General features: G+C 39.1%; 1 protein-coding gene across 1 annotated transcript in view; it reads left to right on the plus strand.

Moving 5' to 3' along the window:
• The first annotated feature begins 3,579 nt into the window (after positions 1-3,579).
• The window catches only part of LOC119773148 (gastrula zinc finger protein XlCGF57.1-like), a 45,737-nt gene continuing 25,665 nt past the window's right edge, over positions 3,580-23,651 (plus strand). The window contains exons 1-2 of the mRNA XM_038269987.1: positions 3,580-3,633; positions 20,630-20,926. Coding sequence (XP_038125915.1) covers positions 20,788-20,926 — 139 coding nt within the window. The 5' untranslated portion in view covers positions 3,580-3,633; positions 20,630-20,787. The remainder of the gene's footprint in view (positions 3,634-20,629; positions 20,927-23,651) is intronic.

The raw sequence follows: 23,651 nt of genomic DNA on the forward strand, positions 1-23,651 counted from the left end.
CTGTCAGATTTTGAAAACAGAGTTACTGACATCACTGTGCTGTCCTCGCCCGGAGTTTTCCCAATTTTTCCAAAGACTCAGTTTCACGTTCTCAGATTTTGTTGGAGCGGACGGAATTAATTCGTAAAGACTGTAAAGGGACAAGGACAAATGACGGGTCTGAGCCAAAGCCCCTGATGTTACATGTCCCCTCATATGCGACAAAAAAGTGCAAATCAACATGTACCTTTATGTACATCTGAATTCAAGCGCATGACGATGTGCCAGCGCAGAATCAAATCACCCAGCCCCGGCAAGACTGTTAAAATTGAGTTTGCATAGTATCCTATCAGTATGTATTTACATAAGAATAGTATCTTGCCGTAGAGGTACAAACATCTCAGGCATGGAAATGCAGGGATAATTTTTTTCACCTCACTCCTGTTTGTATTGGCTGTTTTCCCAGATATATCTCTAAAAAATTCCAGATTTTTTACCGCCACAAAAATGAAGTTCCTCACACAGCACTCCGTTTCATAAATGTTCCATTTATGAAATTGCGATTAATTGTCCCATTGATGCACAGCGACATCTGCTGGTCATTTAAAATACCTGTTGTGAGTGTCAAATTTACTTTTTTTCTGTTCTGTCGCAGTTAAATCTCTCTGATGACTTTATTCCGAGTAAACCCTGTAGCTATAAAAAATATAAATATATATTACATCTAAATATCTGTATATATTTATATATGTATAAGACCTGCTTTAATTTCGAACACAAGCAAAAGCTACCATGAGGGCAGGAAATACAACGAAAGTTTCTCCATGCCATGCCTTTATTTTGAAGGGCACCGGACCGGCGGGCTTGAAAGCCACGCCCACTTCTGAAACCGAAAATTGACTGGTGTTTCCGTTTTGGGGGCGAACACGAAAAAACCAAAACAAGCCGTTTAATAGATTTTGGTTTTATGTGCAGAAACCACAAAACGGGAAAACGAATCGTTTTCTGAGGAGAAAAACTGCCGTTTTTCTGTTTTTTCCATGTTGAATTATACCGTTTAATCAAGCTGATAAAAAGTACCTTCGTCGTAAACACCACCTCACTGGTCAAAAGGGCACAGAAGCGCATGTTCTTCCTGCAGAGGATGAGGAGAGCCCACCTGCCCCCACCCATCCTCCCCACCTTCTACAGAAGCACCATAGAGAGCGTTCTGAGCAGCTGTCTCACTGTGTGGTGTGGAGGCTGCAGCGCCTCAGACTGGACGAAGGTGAGAACAGCAGAGAGGATCATGGGGGCTCCTCTTCCCTCCATTAAAGACATTTCATCCCAGCGCTGCGTGTCCTGTAACATTATCAATGACCCCTCACCCCCCCACCATGGACTGTTCTCCCTGCTGCCCTCTGGGAAGAGACTTCAAACCATCCGATGCAGGTCCAGCAGATTCCAGAAGAGTTTATTCCCCACTGCCATTAGACTGCTGAATGTTGGGTAAAATGGGTTATAAAAAATATTAAAAAACCTGAATGTTGGAACTGTAACTGTACAGTTATATGTTTACATCACTTTTTTTCATCCCAGTGTTTTTATCACTGCTGCTGACCTTATCAAGGCTGCATTTAAAAAAATTAGAAAGTCTAGAGAGCTGTACTTAACAAAAAAATTTTTCTATACATTTGTGTGTTCAAAATAACATCTGCCCAAGTCACATTTATCAGCCATCCCATTCCCTTTGATTCCAAGAAGGAATCCATATAAAATAAACTATTAATCCCATTAATTCTGGAAAACTGATTAATTCCTAATTAGATATCAGGTCTGCTGTCTAGATGATTGTATTTAAATGAATATAACGATGAACTAGAATCAGGACAAACCAAACTTCTGACTGGATGGATTTCTACAATCTATTCTAACGTCAATATAATCACAAACATTTCACAAACAGTTGCTCTTTATTTCCCAAAGATATGGGAGGAGGAGAGGAGAGAATGGATGATTCAGTTGACTGAAATAATCTGTTCTCGCCTCTCCCCCTCCCCGATCTTTGGGAAATAAAGAGCAACTGTTTCCAATTTCTCTAAAATTGATATGTGTGATATATTATACTAGAAATGTCCTTAATCCATTAATATTTCATCTTTTACATTAGAAGGGGACTAACCAGAAATTCTAATGTGTGTTCCCTGCTATCAGCCAGTTTCCATGCTCTTTTATCAGCAATGAAAAATAATAAATGCACTACGTGTTGGAAATCTGTTTGGTGACTGACGTTTATTTCTGTCAGGCTGAAGGGACAAAAGTTGGAGAAATATTGATTCTCTTGGCGTTTAAAAAAACAACACAAAACAGCTTAAGAAGACCTCGTTAATGTATTTATTTTACAAATTTGTAGAAAGAGCAACCGATTAAACTGTATGTTACAAAGTTGTCATGATTATATGAGCTGTTTTAACTGAAAAATGATCTGGAGCGCCTTGAAAATGGTGAGATCCGCCTCTCTGGCTGCAATGCGCGCTCCCGACACAGGGGAACAGATTTTCACAGGGAAGCAGAATATTGCAGAAGACCGGCATCATTCAGTTTGCTTTTCAGAGACCTCAAGCTGATGTGTACAACATGTAAACATGACATCATGTCAACGATTACAGTGAACGAGTGACCCTCATTAAAATAATGTATGCACTGCTGCAGCATACCTGATTCTTCCGTCTGTTCTGTACCATTTAGAAACTCCAAGGACCGACCACAGGAAAAACAAAACCGCGTTAAACTGCTCATATGAGTGCCGCAGAACGGGCAAAACGCAACTCGATTAGCTTCCATCCTTCCGGGTAAGCTTCGAAGACAGTCCCTCCCTTTCCGTCGGATTTTGTCAGGTGTAAAAGTGTTTTCTGAAATGTAAATTTGTTTTATGATTTGTAAAAGTGTTTTGTTTGTTGTAAATTTGTATTCTGAAATGTAAAGTTCTTTCAAGATTTGTAAAAAGTGTTTCAGATTTTGTATTGATGGTTTGCACTTCCCCGCCACCGTACATTTCTCCTCTGTTCATTAAAACTCTATCACTGATTCTTTGACCTGATTTAAAATTAAATTCTGGAACTACAAACTAAACACTTTTCCTTTTATTGAATCTTTTGAAGCATCAAATATCAATTATATAAATATCAATAATATAAACATATACATAATATAATAATATAAACATAAATAAATATCCATAATATTTATTATCTGAATATTGCTGCAGCATAACTGAATCAGAAATACCCTCCTTGTTTTTCCGTATAAACAGCAAAGTTAGATCCACATCTATAAGCAGACCCTCTTAATTTTCAAAATAAAATCGAGGTTGACCCGGATGTAGATGTAGCTGCGCATGCGCAATGAGCTGCTGGTAGGGATCGGGTAGCATTAGCAGCATTAGCTTAGCTTGTGTGTGGAGTCATTGTAGAGAGGCTGATAATCTGGGAGTGTTTGCAGTGAGAATGTCTTCAGTCCAGCTTCAAGGAGAGTTTATCACCGAGCAGTTAACTCCTGCTGAAGAAACATTCACGGAGTTTAAAGGGAGTTTGGTCAATTCGGAGGAAAAGATGGACGATCAACATCTACTGCTGGATTTCACCAGGATCCCCCAGATCATCTTACACCGGATAGGTAGGAAACACCTGATAGAAACGATTCCCTGACGATGCACACTGTGGGTTTTAGCCTCATCTGATTGGAAAACTGCTTAGAGGAGATCAACATGCTAAGCTAAAGCTAACTTATGGTCGGCGGCCATCTTACTACGGTCAGCTCGCTCACTTCCAGCATTTGGTTTTAATGACTGCGGTTAAGTTAGTAATTTGCTCCGGTTAAACCTCTTCTTCGCTCCTAGTTCAATGCAATCGGAGAAAACCGTCTCTACCATAGACATATATATAAGGAGAGACCCCGCATTGACTGCCGCAGCGCAGACATTACGGGCGCCATCTTGGGGAGGTCATCCTGCTGCTTTAAGCAGAACAGTAGAAGGATGCCTCAGCACTGCAGCGGAGTTTAGTTTAAATCAACAGACTGTTGACATCAGGGCTGGAGGGAGAACTTCATGAAGGCATCAGAGCTTTGGAAGACATTACTAAATAAACAGCAGATATACACTACATAGAATAGAAACTCGAGTTAAAATAAATATCCAATCTAATTTTATTTGTTAATCAATTAAAAACAGGCACAGCTGAACAAAGGGCTGTAAAGAAGAAAAAAAAGTAAAACATGAAATGCTATGAACAAATATAAAAAAATACTGTCCTGTAGTGTTCTTTTTATTATAAATAGATGCATCTGAATAATGTATAATTAATATATGCCTAATTATATACATATGTATAATGTATAATTAATATGCAGCTGTGGACATTTTTACAGTGTGTGCAAGCGTGTATATATATATATATATGTATATGTGTGTGTGTGTGTGTGTGTGTGTATATATATATATATATATATATATACTAGAACTTTTTTTGGTTTCTTTACTAAATAGTTCAAAGAAAGAAAAATCTGTCAACCGGAAAACCATCTACTGCTGCAGTTGGAACTCCCCATAAGATGCTCAAATATCAAGAGATTCGTACCAAACTTGGGAATATTGAGTGATAGGGCTGGGCGATAATTCAATAACGATATATATCCATCGATAGACGTGTGGCGCAATAGAAAAAAATAGTGTCGATAAAACTTCGATAAAGAAACGCTGTTTTCCTTCCTTCTCGTTGTAGCCTATCATGTAGGTTTATGCTAGTCACTACTTCCTCCCAACCAATCACAATCGCGGACCCAGGCACGCCGTCACAAAGCGCCGCCCTCTGAAACCACAACACAGAGCACATGAAGATGTCGCAGCAAGGAGGAAATGGTTCCAAAGAAGGGTTTTTGTAGTTTGCTAGTTTGGCAGTATTTAGGTCATGGCAAGTCGGACAAAAAACAAACCACAGTCATCTGTAAAATGTGTAGGGAACCAGTGAAAACCAAGTCTGATAACACAACCAACTTTTTTTTTAATCATCTCAGCCACTCACACCCGCACGAGTAGGAGCTGTGTAGGCCCCGGGGCGGCTCTCCTCCGAGGAATCTTCAGGAATTTCGGGAAAATTTCGGGAGGTGGGGGGGTGTGTGTGTGTGTGTGTGTGTGTGGGGGGGGGGGGGGGGGGGGGGGGGGTGTTATATTTGTTATATTTATTTTGGTCACTTTTCTACTCACTTTAGTTTATTCTTTGTCAGTATTTAATAACATAACTCAGGTCTCTTAAGTTATTTTTCTTTAAACAATTCTGTTATGGTTAAAAAAGTTGGTTAAATAAATATTCAATTGGAAGTCTGTGTTTGTGTTCTTTATTAAAATTTAACCATTTAGCAATATCATAAAATGTCCAGGCAGTGCTGCACATAAAATATGGTTTCAAATCTTTTCAATAATTATCGATATCGATCAATATGCATTTTTTTAATTGATAAGCTTTTTTTCTATATCGCCCAGCACTATTGAATGATATCAAAGGATAAATAACTGGTATAACTTTGGCTTCGATTGTTTGAAAACTTTTTGAAAAACAAGAATTTCCTGTGAGCACAAACTTTTGAAAAAATCAGAGTGACGGACTTTAAAGAGGAGCTGTGTTATGTAGGGCTACAGCAACGAATCGATAAAATCGATAAAAATAGACTTTTAAAAGCGTTGGCAACAAATTTCATCATCGATTAGTTGTGTTGCGCGATTAATGCGTCATCCGCCGCCGTCGGCAGCTGCTGCCGTGGGGCGCCTCCCCCATCCCTACCCCGTTCTCCCGCTCCCGCAGGAGTCCCTCTCAGCGCTGCAGTCAGGGCCGCAGGATGTTTACCCTCAGCGTCCAGACTGAAAATGAGCAAATGCAAATGCGCCAGGATTGACGGCGCAAATTGATCACAATAGTTAAAACAGCCTGCGCTTTTTAAAGCGAAAAAAGTCGTAACAGGCAACTTTTGTAAAAACAAATTAACATAACACAGAAGCACCACTGTTATGATGCAGCACCTGAAAAGAAAACACTAGGAGCCTTCGATGGCAGTGAAGAAAGCTGATCAGCAGGATGAGTAACCATGTTTGTTTCGTTTTAAAGTGGGGAAACGTAACATTATTTTCTCAGGTAGCTCATCTGATGCTTTCCTTACCGTGTTAGTAGGTTACAGACAGTGATGAGGTTGGCTACTTATTTTACTTTAATTTCATTTGAATTAGCTTAAACAGCGTTTATATTTTCTTTATAAATAAATTAACTTGCAAATTATGAGGGCAAGGCTTTTAAAGTTTAAATCTTCTGGCAAAGGGGAGTCACGTGATGAGGTGCAAGGGAATGGCTGCGCTGTAGAAGAGCTCCTAGCCCCGTCAATATTATTTTAAACAAATAACTTTGAAACCTCTCCTACCAACATCCTACTTGAAGCTTGTGTGCACGCTCACTACATTTGAGCAATTTGACCGAAATACGACGACGGCAAGTGAAAGAAAACAATGTGTGCAGACCCGCCTGCCCGCTGTTGCTACCAGAGGAGCTAATTTAGCTAACACTGCTAGCCAAGAAGATAGCCAAGTAACGGACATAAATGGTCTGTTTGCGGAGATTGCCAAGGTGGGAGCGACATTAAATGGAGTCACAAGTGATGTGACCCTTATTAAATCGGACACAACAGAACTCAAGATCACCTTGAGTGCAATTAAAACAAGGTTAACTGAAGCTGAGAAACGCATTTCTGATATGGAGGATACTGTAGCTAACCTAGCAAGAAACAACGTCAAGCTAACCAAAACAGTTGAACAACTTTATGAGAGAGTTGATGACCAGGAAAACAGAGCCCGTCGTAAAAATATCAGACTGGTTGGATTGAAAGAGGGGAAAGAGGCTGGAATGCCACTGGATAACTACGTGCAGAAAATAATTCATGATGGTCTAGAGTTGAATGGAAGTGACTGAGATTGAACACTGCCACAGAAGCTCAGGTCCTCGCCCGGATCCCAACCAGCCTCCGCGCATCGTACTTATGAGATTCCTCAAATATACTGCCCGAGAGAAAGTCCTGGCTGCTGCTAAGAAGAAGAAGGGGATACTATGGGATGGCTGTCATCTGTCACTGTTTGAGGATATGACTAGGGCTGCAACTAACGATTATTTTGAAAATCGATGAATCGGCCGATTATTTTTTCGATTAATCGATGAATCGGACACAAAATATTTTTTTTATATTAACCTCTTTATTCCAAAATAAACATTTTAGACAGAACAAACAAGCACACAAGTACAGGTTGCTCATTAACTGTACTGGTGCTATATGAAAAATTAAATGTTTGTTTTAAAACTACGCAAACTTACATGAGAAATGTAGCTGTACATCCACAAAATATAGGCTACTTTGTTTCATAAAGCGCAAAAAAAGACATTTTTGTTTTTAAAAGCCCCTAAGGGGTTCAAACAATAGGTCCCCCCATTTCAACAAATGAGGTTTTTTTAGACTAGAAGAGTTCTGCCTTTTAAGACAGGAAAGTATAGCAGTTAAAGTTGCTACTTGAGAAAATACTGAACCATAGAGATAAAAATAGCCCTGTGATTCAAATTATAAATTGTATTTGGAATAAAAATGAGAGAAGTAGGGGTGCTAAAAAACACATCCTCCAAAGACAGATATTTACATGGGAATGTGGCAGATAATTAATTGACATATTACTGATCTTGCTGGATTTTATTCTGCTTTACTTCCATAAATTGCAGGATCTTCTTTACTTTATCTTTGCCAGAAGATTTAAACTTTAAAAGCCTTGCCCTCATAATTTGCAAGTTAATTTATTTATAAAGAAAATATAAACGCTGCTTAAGCTAATTCAAATGAAATTAAAAGTAAAATAAGTAGCCAACCTTATCACTGTCTGTAACCTACTAACAAGCTAAGGAAAGCATCAGATGAGCTACCTGAGAAACTAACGTTACGTTTCCCCACTTTAAAATGAAACAAACATGGTTACTCATCCTGCTGATCAGCTCTCTTCACTGCCATCGAAGGCTCCAACATGTTTTCTTTTCAGGTGCTGCGTCATAACAGTGGTGCTTCCGTGCCATGTTTATTTGTCTTTACAAAAGTTGCATGTTACGACTTTTTTCACTTTACAAAGGCTATTTTAATTATTGTGATCAATTTGCGCCGTCAATCCCGGGGCATGCGCGCTTCATTTGCAGTCTGGACGCTGAGGGTAAACTCCTCACTAAAATCCTACGGCTCTGACTGCAGCGCTGAGAGGAATTCTTGTGGGAGAGGGAGAAAGGCGTTGGGATGGGGGAGGCGCCCCACGGCAGCAGCTGCCGCTGGAGGACAAGAGTAGGAACGATACATGCTTTCACGTAAGAGTCTCCAAAAGCCGCCAGTGACACCGTAAAAAGTCGCCAGATTTGTCGCTAGTCGCTTTTTAAAAAAATAGTCGCTGGAGGGGTCTGAAAAGTCGCTGAGTTGGCAACACTGCAACTGCGGCGCTGACTCGCTCCGCCATATTTTTTTTTCTTCCCCGGGATGACGGCGGCGGCGGATGACGCATTAATCGCGCGACACAACTAATCGATGATTAAATTCGTTGCCAACGCTTTTAAAAGTCGATTTTTATCGATTTTATCGATTCGTTGTTGCAGCCCTAGATATGACCAAGGAGCACTCAGCGCAGCGCAAAATTTTTTTCACGGTGATGAAACGGCTATGGCAGCAGCAGGTGAAGCATACGCTGGCACACGCGGCCATACTCATGGAGAGGAAAGCGGCTCAGCTTTACAGATGCAAAGGAGGCAGAAAGTTTCGTACAAGAGCACATTGAGAGCGCAGAAAATGGCGGAACCACAACGGGAAGACAGACCGCGGGAGATGGCGAGGGAGCATCTGTTGATATCAACGAGTAGGAAAGCGGAGGAAACACGACATCTGACGGGGCATGGATGGTCACTGCGGCGCGGTCAGGATTAAGACGAAGGGATCAGCAGAGAGGTCGTCTCCAGAACCCACAAGGACCAGATAAGACTTGACTTTTTCATCAGGAAGGTTTCACTGCCATGTTCTTTTTTAGAGCAGTGTTTTATTTGTCCATTTTCTACTTTTATTTGCTGTTCCATTGTTTTAAAAAAAAGTCAGGTAAGAAGTTATGTTATGCTTGCACCAACTTGTTCATATATGCTAAGTAGTGGAATCCAGGACTCAGGTCTGATACTGTTTCTGCTGGAGAATAATGGGTAAATTAAGTATAAATATTGTAACGTGGAACATTAATGGTTGTGGTACACCAATCAAAAGAAAAAAGGTTCTTAGCTATTTGAAATCTCATGATACGGATATAGCGTTCATATAAGAAACACACTTTGAAAGTGAAATAGAAGCTTTAAAATTCAAAAAAGGTTGGGTTGGAAAAGTGTTTCACAATTCTGTGTCCAGGAAAAGCAGAGGGGTTATGATTCTTATAAACAAAAATCTTAATTTTGTGTTACTGCAGGAGTTTAAAGATGCAGAGGGACGTACACTATGCATACAAGCACTTTTGAATGATGTGAAGGTTGTCCTCTGCAATATATATGCCCCAAACAGGGAAGAGCCACTTTTTTTTCCACTCCATCCTAAACACAATAAGCAATCTTGAAGGCCACATTATACTGAGAGGAGATATGAACGAAGTCCCAGATATCTTTATTGATAGAAGTGTAATTAGTGCCAGTTCTAGTAGTGGAGGTAAATCCGCGACAGCCCTTTTTAAAGAAGAGATTGGGCTGGTGGACATCTGGAGACTAATACTCCCTGTGGAGCGGGAATATACGTTTTATTCACATGCCCACAAAAGTTACTCCCGCATCGATTACTTTCTGATTCCTAGTACCAGTGTTGACTTAGTAGCGGAGTGTGAAATAGGTGTAATTGCCCTAACAGACCACGCCCCAGTGAAGTTACACATACATTTGCAGGGTGAAAATAACAGATCGGGCAGATGGAGATTAAACTCCAGTATATTGCAGGATGAACAATTTGTAACAACATTAAAAGACGACTTAAACTACTTCTTTGACTTGAATATTGGGTCAACAGATAAATTGGCAACAGTTTGGGATGCTCATAAAGCCTTTGTTAGGGGTAAATGCTTGGGATACAGCTCTAAGAAAGTAAAAGAGGGGAAAGAAAAAGTCAAAACACTGCAAAAACAGATAAGTGAATTGGAAAAACAACTGGCAGAAAATCACGATGAAAACAAAATTATTAGAATATGCAAAATGAAATTTAACCTTCATGAAATTTACAATAAGAAAGCAGAATATGTATTGTTCAGGCTCAAAACCAATTTCTATGAAAACGGTGAAAAAACAGGATGGCTATTGGCCAGACAACTGAAGCGGTTAGAGAATCAGAACGTAATCACAGCAATTAAAGAAAATGACGAATTCATAACATCATCCTCTCATATTAATAACATTTTCCATAGATTTTACGAAGATCTTTATACATCTGAAAATGTAGCAACTGCAGAAGAAGTAGAATCCTTTTTTGACAAAATAAAGATACCCAAAATTACCCAGGATGGGAAAGATAGATTGGAAGCACCCATAAGTGAAGCAGAAGTAATAAAAGCAATTTCCGTAATGAAGAAAATGAAATCACCTGGCGTAGATGGCTTTACAGTCGAATACTATCATAAATTTGTAGATATACGTGCACCAATTTTAACTGATGTTTATCGACAAGCGTTTGAATGTGGTTCACTTCCTGAAAGCTTCAATCAGGCTATAATTACTCTCATACCAAAGGGGGATAAAGATCTTACAGACCCAGTTAATTACCGTCCCATAAGTTTGATAAATGTTGATTGCAAAATACTGTCAAAAATTCTAGCCACAAGATTAGAGACTGTGTTACCACAGATTATTCACAAAGACCAGGTGGGCTTTATTAAACATCGTTCTTCAGCTGATAATATGCGAAGACTTCTGCATCTTTTATGGGGAAATAAGGACAACAAAAACCCTGTAGTGGCAATATCACTTGATGCCCAAAAAGCCTTCGACAGGGTGGAGTGGGGTTTTTTGTTCGCTGCTCTGTCTAAGTTTGGATTGGGTGAAAATTTTTGTAGGTGGGTTAGTACTTTGTACTCGGGCCCAAAGGCCACAGTTTTTACCAATGGAATGTTGTCCAATTATTTCCGCATCTCCAGATCCACGCGGGGACATTAATTATTTATGTATGCCGATGATATTCTGGTATTATGTCAGGAACCTGCTAATTCCATTAAAACATTGTTAGAGGTGATAGATGACTTTTCTAAATTATCAGGTTATAAAATCAATTGGTATAAATCAGAGGCAATGCCTGTATCAAAAGCCTGCACTGCAAACTTATTATCTACATTCAATTTCAAGTGGTTACAAAAAGGCATGAAGTATCTGGGAATAACACTTAACCCAGATATTAATGAAATCATGGTTGAAAATATAGAAAAACTGCTTACTAGAATTAAATCAAACCTGGACAACTGGAGCAAGTTACATTTAACATTATGGAGTAAGATAAACACAATAAAGATGGTTATAGCTCCTTTGATAAATTATTACACTGGAATGATACCAATCGGTATCCCAGCTCAAATTCTTCTGAAATATAATAATATGATTAAACATTTTCTGTGGGACGGTGGTAAACCTAGAATCAATATTGGCAAACTATAACAATCCAAAAAAGAAGGGGGGCTGGCCTTACCTAACATAAAACAGTATAACATTTTATTTGAAATGTCCAAGATGTGCAAACATTGGCCAGAAACTAAATCAGATTTAGACTGGGTTTCAATAGAGCAGGAACTTTCCTCTCCGTTCACCCCTATCGAGGTATTGACTCAAAAGATAGATAATAAACAGAATAAAATAGAAAACCCTATATTAAAATTCTCAAAAATGGTGTGGCAACTGGTCCACAAAAAACTTGCGCTCTCTCCATATACCCAAAGACATGCGTCCCTGTGGCATAATTCTAAGATCAAAATCGGTAAACAGTCAATTTATTGGTCACATTGGTTAAAGAAAGGTGTACGGATAATTGGTGATTTATTTGTGGAAGACACATTTATGTCATATAATGAACTGAAAGAAAAGTTTAAGTTAGAGGGACAAAGCAACTTTTGGAAATACTTACAAATTAGAGACTGTTTGAAGGACAAAACAAAATTTCACTTGGAGAAAAATTCGATAGAGAGTTTTTTACAACTTCCACCTTTACTTAGTAAAGCAACAAAATGGTATAACATATGTCCATGGGTTAAAAACAATACAAGTAAAAGTCTTAAAATAGTATGAGAAAGAGATCTGGGTTGCACTTTTGAAGTTGGAATATGGGACTCTATTGTTTCTGAAAGCGGGCGTTATATAAGAGAGGCCAAAGGGAAATTTATTCAATATAAAATTTTGAACAGGTATTATCTTACACCAGTAAGACTGCATAAGATGGGTATTAGCAAAGATGACTTATGCTGGAAATGCCAAAGAGCAAGAGGCACATTGCTGCGTGCTTTGTGGGAATGTCCGCTGATTTCTCCAATATGGAATAGTGTTATAAAATACATGGAGGGATGGTTAGAGAGTAAACTGCCTATTTCACCAAGACTGTGCCTGTTGGGGGACAGAGGTTTGGTCCCAGGTGTCCATAGAGTAGCTTTCAGAGTACTGAACACTGGATTTGTTATCTGTGCCCGTCTCATTTTGACTCTATGGAGGATACCACAGACTCCAGCTTTCAAAACATGGAGAGAGAGAATGACTGAAAATACAGCCTGTGAGAAAATGCTTGGAAGACTGAACAACTACTCTGAGGCTGTAACAGAAGAATGGGACAGTTTTAATGCCTATGTTTCTACTACATTGCAACAGTGATAACTTGGAACAACATCTAGGTTGCATTCGCATTTACACATAAACATATTAAATTAAGGAGTACCAAATTCTGATCTGAACCTGGACAAGACCAGGATCGGTCAAGCTAAACGGGACTTAATTAGGTGTCCAGTCTGTATTTAATTGGGTGGAAACCAGGACAATGTGTGATGGATGTGAATGCGGCCTTACAATCAACAATGTTTACCTGACTGGTTTTGTTTTTTTGTTTTTGTTTGTTGTTTTTGTTATATGTTCATAAAACAAAATAAAAACTTTAATTAAAAAAAAAAATCTTCTGGCAAAGATAAAGTAAAGAAGATCCTGCAATTTATGGAAGTAAAGCAGAATAAAATCCAGCAAGATCAGTAATATGTCAATTAATTATATGCCACATTCCCATGTAAATATCTGTCTTTGGAGGATGTGTTTTTTTACCACCCCTAGTTCTCTCATTTTTATTCCAAATACAATTTATAATTTGAATCACAGGGCTATTTTTATCTCTATGGTTCAGTATTTTCTCAAGTAGCAACTTTAACTGCTTTACTTTCCTGTCTTAAAAGGCAGAACTCTTCTAGTCTAAAAAAACCTCATTTGTTGAAATGGGGGGACCTATTGTTTGAACCCCTTAGGGGCTTTTAAAAACAAAAATGCCTGTCTTATTTTGCGCTTTATGAAACAAAGTACCCTATATTTTGTGGATGTACAGCTACATTTCTCATGTAAGTTTGCGTAGTTTTAACACAAACCTTTATTTTTCATATTGCACCAGTACAGTTAATGAGCAACCTGTACTTGTGTGCTTGTTCGTTCTGTCTAAAATATTTATTTTGGAATAAAGAGGTTAATATAAAAAATATTTTTTGTCCGATTCATTGATTAATCGAAAAAATAATCGGCCGATTCATCGATTTTTAAAATAATCGTTAGTTGCAGCCCTAGTGTTATGTTTACCACCAAACAAGCAGCAATTAAAGGAATGTATTATTTAATCCGAGCTCTTTTGGGCAAGTGGCTGATTTTTGTTTAGAAGTATTTTTAGCAAATTATTTTCTTGTCTGATTCAAAATGGCCGACTTCCTGTGGGGGTTAGACCATGTCTCCAATTTACCTTTTTGTAGCTGCCACAGTTAGGCCTTCACAGTGCTGTCGCTGCTCAGGCCTAATAAGAGGAAATTCTACCCAGAGTTTCTATCTTTGCTGTCTGCTGATCCCGCTCTTCTGTCTGCTTGTTAATGGCGCCATCTGAAAAATTGGTCAAAAGGGTTTAATATGACTAATAAATCTACGATTGCTTAAATATACTTTTGTGCCTCGCAGGGGCGGATCTAGGATTCTAGGATATCAGGGGCTTAGCCCTGAGGGTTCAGATGCTGATTTCTTTTTTTTTTTTTGCTGCCTCGCACACAATACTATTTGTTTGTACTTCAACTTACCACATCAGAGAGGCACGGAGAAACATCTTATTCAATCCAATCGACTTTATTTATATAGCACATTTAAAACGTAAACATGTTCACCAAAGTGCTGCACATATAAAATACATAATAAAATAAAGTCATAAAATAGACTAAAATTATACAAGAGAACAATAAAATAGTACAATAAATTCAATAAAATAAAATGTGACAATCAGCTAAAACAGTAAAAGACACAGAGGACCACACAACTCCAGAGAATAAAAGTGGGCCTTTAGACGAGACTTAAAACACATGGAGGGGCAGAGCCATCCAGAGTCTGGGACCAACAACAGAAAACGCCCTGTCCCCCCTGGTTTTAAGTCTAGTCTTAGGGACATATGTCTCACCGTCCACTGAAAGAAAAAATAAAACAAAAAAGTTATTCAGACATCATAAACTAATGTGAAATAAAGTACAATAAAAGGCATCCTATTTCCTTACTGAAGGCTACCTGTGACCCTGGCTGGCACCTCAGCTGCTCCTTTATTCTCAACCCTTTTTCATCTCCTGTCTCTCCTCTTTTGCTTTCTCCCCAAATTTTTGTGACTTCCATTTCTGTTGATTTTTCCCCTAACTTTCTCTTCACTCCTTCCTCTCCTGTCTTCCTTTCATTCCTTCCTCTCCTTTGTCTTTACTTATTTTGCTGTGGTGGCAGCATAAGGCTATGCCGGCATGGCTTCAATTGAGCAAATCTGTCAATGATGTTATCAGGAGTTATAGCTTGCAGGTTGTCCTTTTCAATGGATATGATGGCTAGATCATTGAGCCTGTCTTGGCCCATGGTCCTCCTCAACCATGTGTGAAGACGTCGCAAGGCACTGAAGGAGCGTTCACAGCTGCAGCTACTTACTGGAATTGTCAGGGCCACTTGGAGGACCGCCTTCAGACTAGGAAACATGTCTCCATCAAGTAGCTTGAACACAGTGGCTGTATCAGGGACTTGCTCTTTCTCCATCCTTCTCATAATGAAATTTTTTGCCACAAAGAGTTCTTCTGGTTTCAGCTGAATTTTATAATGCAAGGCAAGGCATTTCAGAGCATCTTCAGAAAGAAATGTCGATGAGTTCAGGTTAGAGGCTTGAATGCCTGACATAAGTGCCTCTCCTACATCTGAAAACCGATGGGTGAGCTCCCGTATCATCCGGTCCAGACAAGGATAAAAAAGCTGATGTCTGAAATCATCAGAGGTGGTAGGATTGGAGGTTGACCCACAGGCTGACTCCACCACAAACTGTTCCAATCTTTTTTGTTTCTGCCTGGGACCAACAGGGAGCTGGATGTGGTTTTCTTCACATATGGTTCTGGCCTTCATAAACACATCCTCAGCCCCTGCACTTGTGCGGAGATCTGTCAGGGTTTGAACAGTTGCCATTTTATACTGAGCCGCTCTACCCAGGTCCAAACTCTCCCCTTGCAGGTACCGATGAAGCCCTTCAGTTATGCTAAGGAGTTTGGCAAACATCACAAGCAGGTAGATGGTCTTTAGCTTGGAGAGCTTTGCCAGGATCCCTTTGGCCATGGCTGTCTTCATGTTGCAAAGACATGCCAGAATTGCAGGAAGGTTATTCAAGACAGCATTGACAGACCTTGCAAGCCCATCTTGTTGTGGAGAGCTCCACAAGTGGTTTTAATCTCAGTTGATTTTGGATTTCTATAAACTTGTTGTGGTTGACAAGAGAGTTGCTGAAAAATGTGTAGATGTTTTGAAGGAGATCGAAGAATGTGGTGGCTTCAGGTATAGCCTTGCCAGTGTAGCACAAAACAAGGTTGAGCTCATGTGCATAACAGTGCACATACTAGGGTTGTCACGATACTAAACTTTTCAACTCGATACCGATACTAAGGAAAATATTCGATACTCGATACCATTTTCGATACCACAAGGATAAAAACAAAGAATCCAAAATTCTACAGAAATATTTTCATTAATAAATAAAATACAGTAAAGGTTGTATGCTGTGCACTATATTAAGCAAGGTTGATAAAAAACTTATAAAATTAAAATTAAGTGTTCCTTCTTTGGCTATGCTTTGCACACATAACAATGAAACTAGCCAAACCGGTTAAGAAACAAAAATAATTCTCAGCAGCTGCAGTTCTTACAAAAAAAAAAGTCTGAAACTGAAAACTGCGTAGAACTATTCAATCACACAGTGTTCTGAAAGTGCATTGTCCTCTATTCTGCACTCTAGATGAATGACTGCTTAGGTGCCACTGGTGGTGGCACTGTATCGATACTTTTAAAAACGAGTATTGTATCCGGATACAACTTTTCAGTATCAATACTTTTTTGAGTTTCGATACTTTTGACAACCCTAGCACATACACAGCTTCAGGGTGTCGCTCTCTGAAGCTGGCCTGAACACCCCCCACTGGTCCACTCATCACAGCTGCTCCATCATACGTTTGTGCAACACACATGAGGTCACTTAGATTGTGAGACTGTAGCACTGCCTCTATTCCATCTACAATTGACTTTGCGTCAAAACTGTCTAGCTTCTGTAGCCCAAGAAATGCCTCTTTTGGCGTACCAAGTTGTGTGACATAACGGACACAGACAGCCAGCTGCTCTTTGTGGTGGTCTCTGGCTTCATCTGCCATCACAGAGTACATTTTGGATGATTTAATTTGTGTTGTGATATTTTCTGTTATTTCTTGTGAAATGCAGGTGATCATTTCATTTTGGGTCGAATGGGAGAGGTAGACTGCATTAGAGGGAGGCTTATATTTTTGGAGAAAGTGACCTATATTTGAAATTATACAAGTTAGTTCCAACCGAGTAATTTGAATGGACAAGAGACTTTGCAATGACTGCCAATAATTGACCGGCCGGGACTAGAGACTGACACGGGAGTGGATTTTCACTCCTGTCCCGTCCCACTCCCACAGAAAAAATTTGTGTCCCGTCCCAATCCCGGGCTAGAATAGAAATCTAAATCCTGTCCCGTCTCACTCCTGGTGAAATTACTCCCACTCCCATCCCGCTCCCATTCAGAATGACTCCCGCTCCTGCACCACTCCCATGCTCTGTTCGAAAACCTAGGATGCGTCCTTAGAAGGCCAGATTCGAAGTACGATTACATCATAGTGCAGCGCCAAGGTCTGGTAGGATTCCAAGACTCCTCGTTATGCGGCCTTTAAATGCGTCCTTCTTTTAGCCCGATTTGAAGGACGGGTGTCGATGTATCCTTGGTTTACCCAGGATTCATTGCGAGACCAAGCAAGCCGTGATCAGAGGAAAGGTTACTTGGCGCCGAACAGTGGTGAAAATTGGAAGTTCTGTTTAATATAATTCAGTCTGTGAATAGTTCCGTCTGAGATGAATGAAAATAGTTGTTTTAATGGTTATAGAGTCAGATATGTGGCGGTAATGTTTAGTTTTATCTAAAGGTTTTTATCTGTTACTGTGTAAATGGGTTTGGCTGTAATTTAAGGACAGACTCTAATATATCTGCAGGGTGGGGGGGGACTATAAATCTGATAGGATTTTTATCTTTTTATTGCTGTTTTGCACAATAGGCTTAACTAAGATTTTTTTCTTGTTTAATATTAGATTTGCAGATATTTTTTTTATACATACATTGTTTAGATTTACTTATATATTTCTACCCCCTTTATAGAATAGAATAGAAAATATCTTTATTGTCCCACAATGGGCACATTTACAGCAGCAGAAAGATTATTGAAAATTGTCACACAAATGTGGACCTTAGAAAAATGTATAAGAATAACATAATAGGGAAGAGTTAAAAAACAAAACAAAAAAACAACAACACAATTTGTCAGGGTTAGTTTTGGTAGAGGACCCAAATGCAGAGGCAGAGAGGCTGAGGAGATTTCTTGGGAGTTTAATGGGGCAAAAACAGTAACAAAGGCAGGAATGCAAAAATCCAACTAATAATCAAAAGCAAACCAGAACTATGGGGACATCTGGGGAAAACCAAACACGAGGAGCCAGGGAGAGACGAGGAACGTGGACAACAGCATGGGAGGACAGCAAAGACAAGGAATCAACAAAGGGTGAGAGCAGAGGGAGAGCATATATAGCAGAGAGAGACAAAGGGAGGGCTAACGAGCAGACAAGGAACAGGTGTGAGAGGAGACAACGAGGGAGCCAAGGGGAAAGGAACATGCACACACACACACAAGAGGGCAAAAGAGGACAACAGAAAAACATGAGAACTAATATAAATCTAGAAATACAACAAAACTGGAATTAGGCCAATAAATCTAGAAAACAAGGAGCAAAGAAAAGAACAGCAGAACCAAGACCATGACACAATTCTGTAAAGTGTTTTAACAATATAAAACTGGAGAATAAATAACCAATATGCAGCTATGGACTATTTTACAGTAATGGATATTTGAAAATAGCAGCAACATCAGAGATTTGCAGAATGACAGCAGCAGGTTATTTAACTGGCTAAGGTTTCTATCATTACATTTGATTTGATTTGTTCCTGCTCCCGGTGGTTGGAACCTTTATTCCACTCTGGATTCTCATCAGTCTTTGTTCACTTTACAATAAAAAAGAAATAAATAAACAAACAGTTTTGGAAACTTCGGTTTTCATTCTTTTCCTGCTTTGTGTGTCAACTTTCGCGGTTGCTAAGCAACAGACCTTACGCTGAAGGGTAGACCTGGTCGAATTCACAGCCAAAACTGTTCCGGTCTCCTTATTTTCACGGACTTCAAAGGATCCAGTCTAAGTAGACCGCGCCCTTGGAGGATGCAGTCCAGGATTTCGAACAGAGCCCCATTCTTGTTATTTTTGAGCGCGGGTGAAAAACTCAGAGCGGAATCACTGTTGGTTTTTGGGTCGTGTAGTTTTTTTGTCTCGCATTCTAGTGTAGGCTTAAAGGAAAAAAACTACAACATGGCGGCGCTGTGCCAGTACTGGATTTTATTTCTTTCTATTTTTTTTATTTTTTGGCATCGATCCTAGTTTTTTTTTAGTTATTATCGGTTTGCTCCCGCTCCCGTCTGCTCCCGTTAATGTTTAATCCTGTACCGTCCCAATCACGTTATCGTGACTAATACTGTCTCCCATCCCACGGGAATCCACACAACGTCTCAAAATCAGCCAAAGCGTCACATACCTGGGACATCAGTCTGTTTGCCAACAGCTGTTGGTGCTGCTGGGTATGGTGCTGGTGCAGCTGTCTGCTTTTTGAAAAAGCTTCTGATATCCATTGATATCCGCCACTGGCCTATCCTGTTAAAATTTGCCGCGGGGGTGCATGAGTCCTATAAGCTGGCAGCGACTAAGGGAAACACTTCTTCTTCTGTACAGGAATGATACAGGCTGCTTTCCTGCTCATGCTGCCACTCTCTGGTGAATTCCAGTACTGCACATTTTACTAAGATCGGCTCAGAAGCAAGATCCGGGGCTCTTGGGGAAACATTCGAGGCTGTAGCCCAAGTAGCCACACCCTAGATCCGCCTCTGGTGCCTCGTAGTTTAGTCTTTTTTCATATGATTTTACTATAACCAAAGACAAATGTTTAGTCCTGAGTAGTAATGATAAATGACTGAATTTGAAGAATGTGTTTAAATAAACAGGCAGTTTAAGTAACTTTTATGTGTAAATAAATAGAAACTGAGGAAATCATATTTGTCATGTAAAACACTCAGTAGTTTTGATCCTCGGTCACCCCAGATAAATTCTATGTTCACTTCCAACCTAATATTTAGCTGCAGAAACCAAGCTAGGTACTTCTCATGACGTTACACTATCAAGTTGATCATCAGAACGTAGATCTACATTTAAAGATTAGTTTTCAGAGTTCTGAGGTGGTCACCTCACATGATAGCTAAAGGTGTCCAGTAGTTGACAACAGTCAAACTGCATTTATCAAAAGTCTCTGGATGATGCAGTATCCTGTCCCTGTCATGATTTTAAATCAAAAGTCCCAAAATTGTCCTTTTTTGATGGTCGCCCCTAATAATATCTCATCAAATGATCGTGTACAGACATTTGTTTTGATGTTATGATAGAAACAGACGTACAGAAGCTTTTTTTGCCAATGAATGTAAAACAAGATGGAATTTATTCCAAGAAGGTTAAGAGAGATATTTGGTTTGAATAAGTTGGTTTAGTTATTTTAAACTGGTTGTCTAAATCGAAATCAAGGATAGATGGTCATCCCACAGGATGTTCTAACACTTCAGATGGCAGTAAAACATCAATAATTGAAATGTTTGGAAAACTAAGGTTTGGTTTGTGTGCTGTGTTGGTTTTTCCAGGCCGCCTGCAGGATTATGTTGGAAAAGAGGAGGATTTCTCTGACCAGCAGCTCTGTGGACAGGAGAGGAATTCCACTTTGGACCAAGAGGATTCGGAACATCCGCAAATAAAAGAAGAGCATCAAAAGCCAGAACATCACTGGACAAAAGAGGAAACCATGGAGCACCCCATAAGTGAGCAGGAAGACCAGCTTGTTCCGAAGCAAGAGATTGAAGAGAAACATTTCCCATGTTTGACATGTGGAGAAAACTTTCTTAAAAAAGAACATTTAATGGATCACATGAGAACTCACACAGGTAAGATTTATGAATGTCTGTGGAAAAATGTCAACAAAGCAATCTAGACTTGATAGGTACATCAAAGCCACCTACAAACCTCTTAAAAGCATTCCTGCATTATCCTTTGTCAGCTTCATTTTCTCTATCTTTCATATTGTTTCTTTTTTTTATTTCCATGACTACTACAAAGTGGTAATTTTATGACACTTAATCATGAATGTGCAGGAGCTTAGAGCGCAGCAGGTGAGGCAATTCTCAGCAGGCATGCTGCTCTTCTTCTCGTAACACTGGTTCAGCAAAAGGCTAAAGGGCTATTCCACCTGTTTTATTGCAGCCTTAACTTAAGGCTGTAAGAAATCTGCTGTTCTTTAAAAACTACAGCAAAAGCTTTTTTTTTTTTTTTGCATCTGGGCCACATTTTAACAAGGGATAAACCAGATTCACACACGTAGTTCAATTCAGTTCCTACACCGTATCAATCTGGGTATTGTCTTGTAGAGCATGTTAGCAAAAGGGAGGGACATTCAGTACAATTCTTGGAGCTGATCGTTTACTGACCGCCCATGTCAAGGTTTTAGCCAATCAAACCATAGTAGCCGCTGAGACATATCAGATTCTTGATTTGTTGTACGGTTTTAACTAGGGCTGGGTACCGAACTTCAGTTCTTTTATGGTACCGACCGAAATGTTTCGGTTCTACAGAGTATCGAAACATGCCTCGTCTTTCGGTGCCAAGTTTGGGTGATTGGCTGTAACACTTAACGTGATTGCGTCATCCAGGAAAAATACACAGGTGGTCACGCCTACAGCCAGGGTTCATGTGTATCTGTTGTGAACATGTTGTGAGTGCCGTGGAACCGCTTTAAAATGCCCCCCAGGTAGTGTTAATTTTAGCAGCCATTTTTAAATTTAGTTTTAGTCTTAGTCCAGTTTTAGCATCGCTTGTTAGTTTTTATCACATTTAGTCGACATCCCATTTTTATTTAGTCTAGTTTTAGTCGACTATAAGTCGAGCATTTTAGTCTTTATTTTAGTCCAAGAAAACATAATTTTATTAGTTTAGTTTTAGTCAACAAAAACCGTCAACATTTTAGTCTAGTTTTAGTCGGGACATAATTTTAACCTTTTACTTTTTTGTCAGCAGATAATATTTAACATTTCCTAAAATGATTTCGCATTTCAACATTTTCTCTCATCTTTTTGATAAAAAAAAAACACTATTTTAAGGAACACATGCAGACATGTAAGATGTTCTGACAATATTTGCATATTTATTTTGAACATTAAGGTTTAAAGACACAAACACAAATGCTTGCATTAAAACAAATAAAATACACCTGACAAAGGAAACAAATAAATAAAATAAAGTGTTTTATGAACTTAACACAAGTGCTGGCTGTTTAAAGCTAGTTCACATAGAATAATAGAATAAATAGGTTTGAGAAAATTTTTGAACAATACCCAGCCCTAGTTTTAACTGATATCATGTTCTTACCATATGCGGTTGAGAGGAAAAGACAAACATCTTTTCAATCCAGAAGGGCAAAAATCATGTCCTTTTGTAAATTTTTCTCAAAGAAATTGAGGGTATTTCAGCCAAGACATAAGCAGACACATTTGTTTTGCTTCAGTCTTCTGCCTTTGGTTTAAATGTTGTTGTCATACACGTCTCTGCATTTCAATTTGTTCAAAAGGAACAGTTGGCTTCATCATTATTCTATTGTCATCCTCTATGATAGCTAAATGCTTTAGATTTAAGGTGTATCACAGTGATACACAGTTGCTTCACCATGGACTGGGTCATTAAATAGGAGGAGCTTGAGCTGCATGAATCTTTGTCATGACAATAACAAAAAGTTTGTCTCAGGAATGTAGTGTGGATTAGTTTTTACTCTAGGTTTCAGAGTGAAGTAGAGATAAACTGGGGAGGGAAAACATTGAACTTGTGTTTTGTGATTAAAGTAATATTTCGTCTGCAGAACATTGTGATGGAAAATTTTTTCTTAACATGTTTTGCATTCCCCATATTGTGTCTTAAGAACAGCTGCATTCTGTCTTTTTTACCATCCTTTTAAGTCTTTCTCTAATTATTGTGTCAAAGGGGTTGGAGTCAGAGAAGGTTTACAATCTAGCTTTGCACTGAGGTCAGCGAAGACAGAATGCTTGAAAAAGAGCTGGATGTTAGGTTTAAACACCAAACATTTTATTCAGTAACCTGTACAAAGAAAGACACAGAGAATTTAGTATGATTTACTTGCAAGGAGAGTGATCAGAGACTGTTCAGTTACAATTCTCCAAACCACTCTGAAACAGCTCTGCCCTCCAAGCATTTTAATAAGGAACGCCCTAGCTACAATGTTGGTTCCGACAGCTAAGAGGGAGGAGGGGGTGAAAACCAGTCGGAACCAGAAGTTTTGCATAACATCATACAATATCATAAGATAAGGAGAGCTTTCACTCCTCATCCGGTGCCAGTACGTGCAATCCTCCATTCTCCTTGACCTTGCTTCCTGCACACACTAATAACAAGCATTAGAAAGACAGCAAGTGAAACATTTCAACACTATGTGTAATACAAGTATACAGGAATATGCAAATGTGTAAATATGAATGTATAAGTATAATATGATTAAGTAGAATAACTTGTACAATTAATCCAACATTTCCCTCCTGTTTATTCACTTTAAGCTATTTATTTTATCATTCAGTAGTTACTTCTTTTCAGATTTTCAACTAAGAAATC

This window comes from Cyprinodon tularosa, unplaced genomic scaffold (assembly GCF_016077235.1).
Source record: "Cyprinodon tularosa strain WSP-4 unplaced genomic scaffold, ASM1607723v1 ctg747, whole genome shotgun sequence".
In the NCBI taxonomy this organism is placed as follows: Eukaryota; Metazoa; Chordata; class Actinopteri; order Cyprinodontiformes; family Cyprinodontidae; genus Cyprinodon; species Cyprinodon tularosa.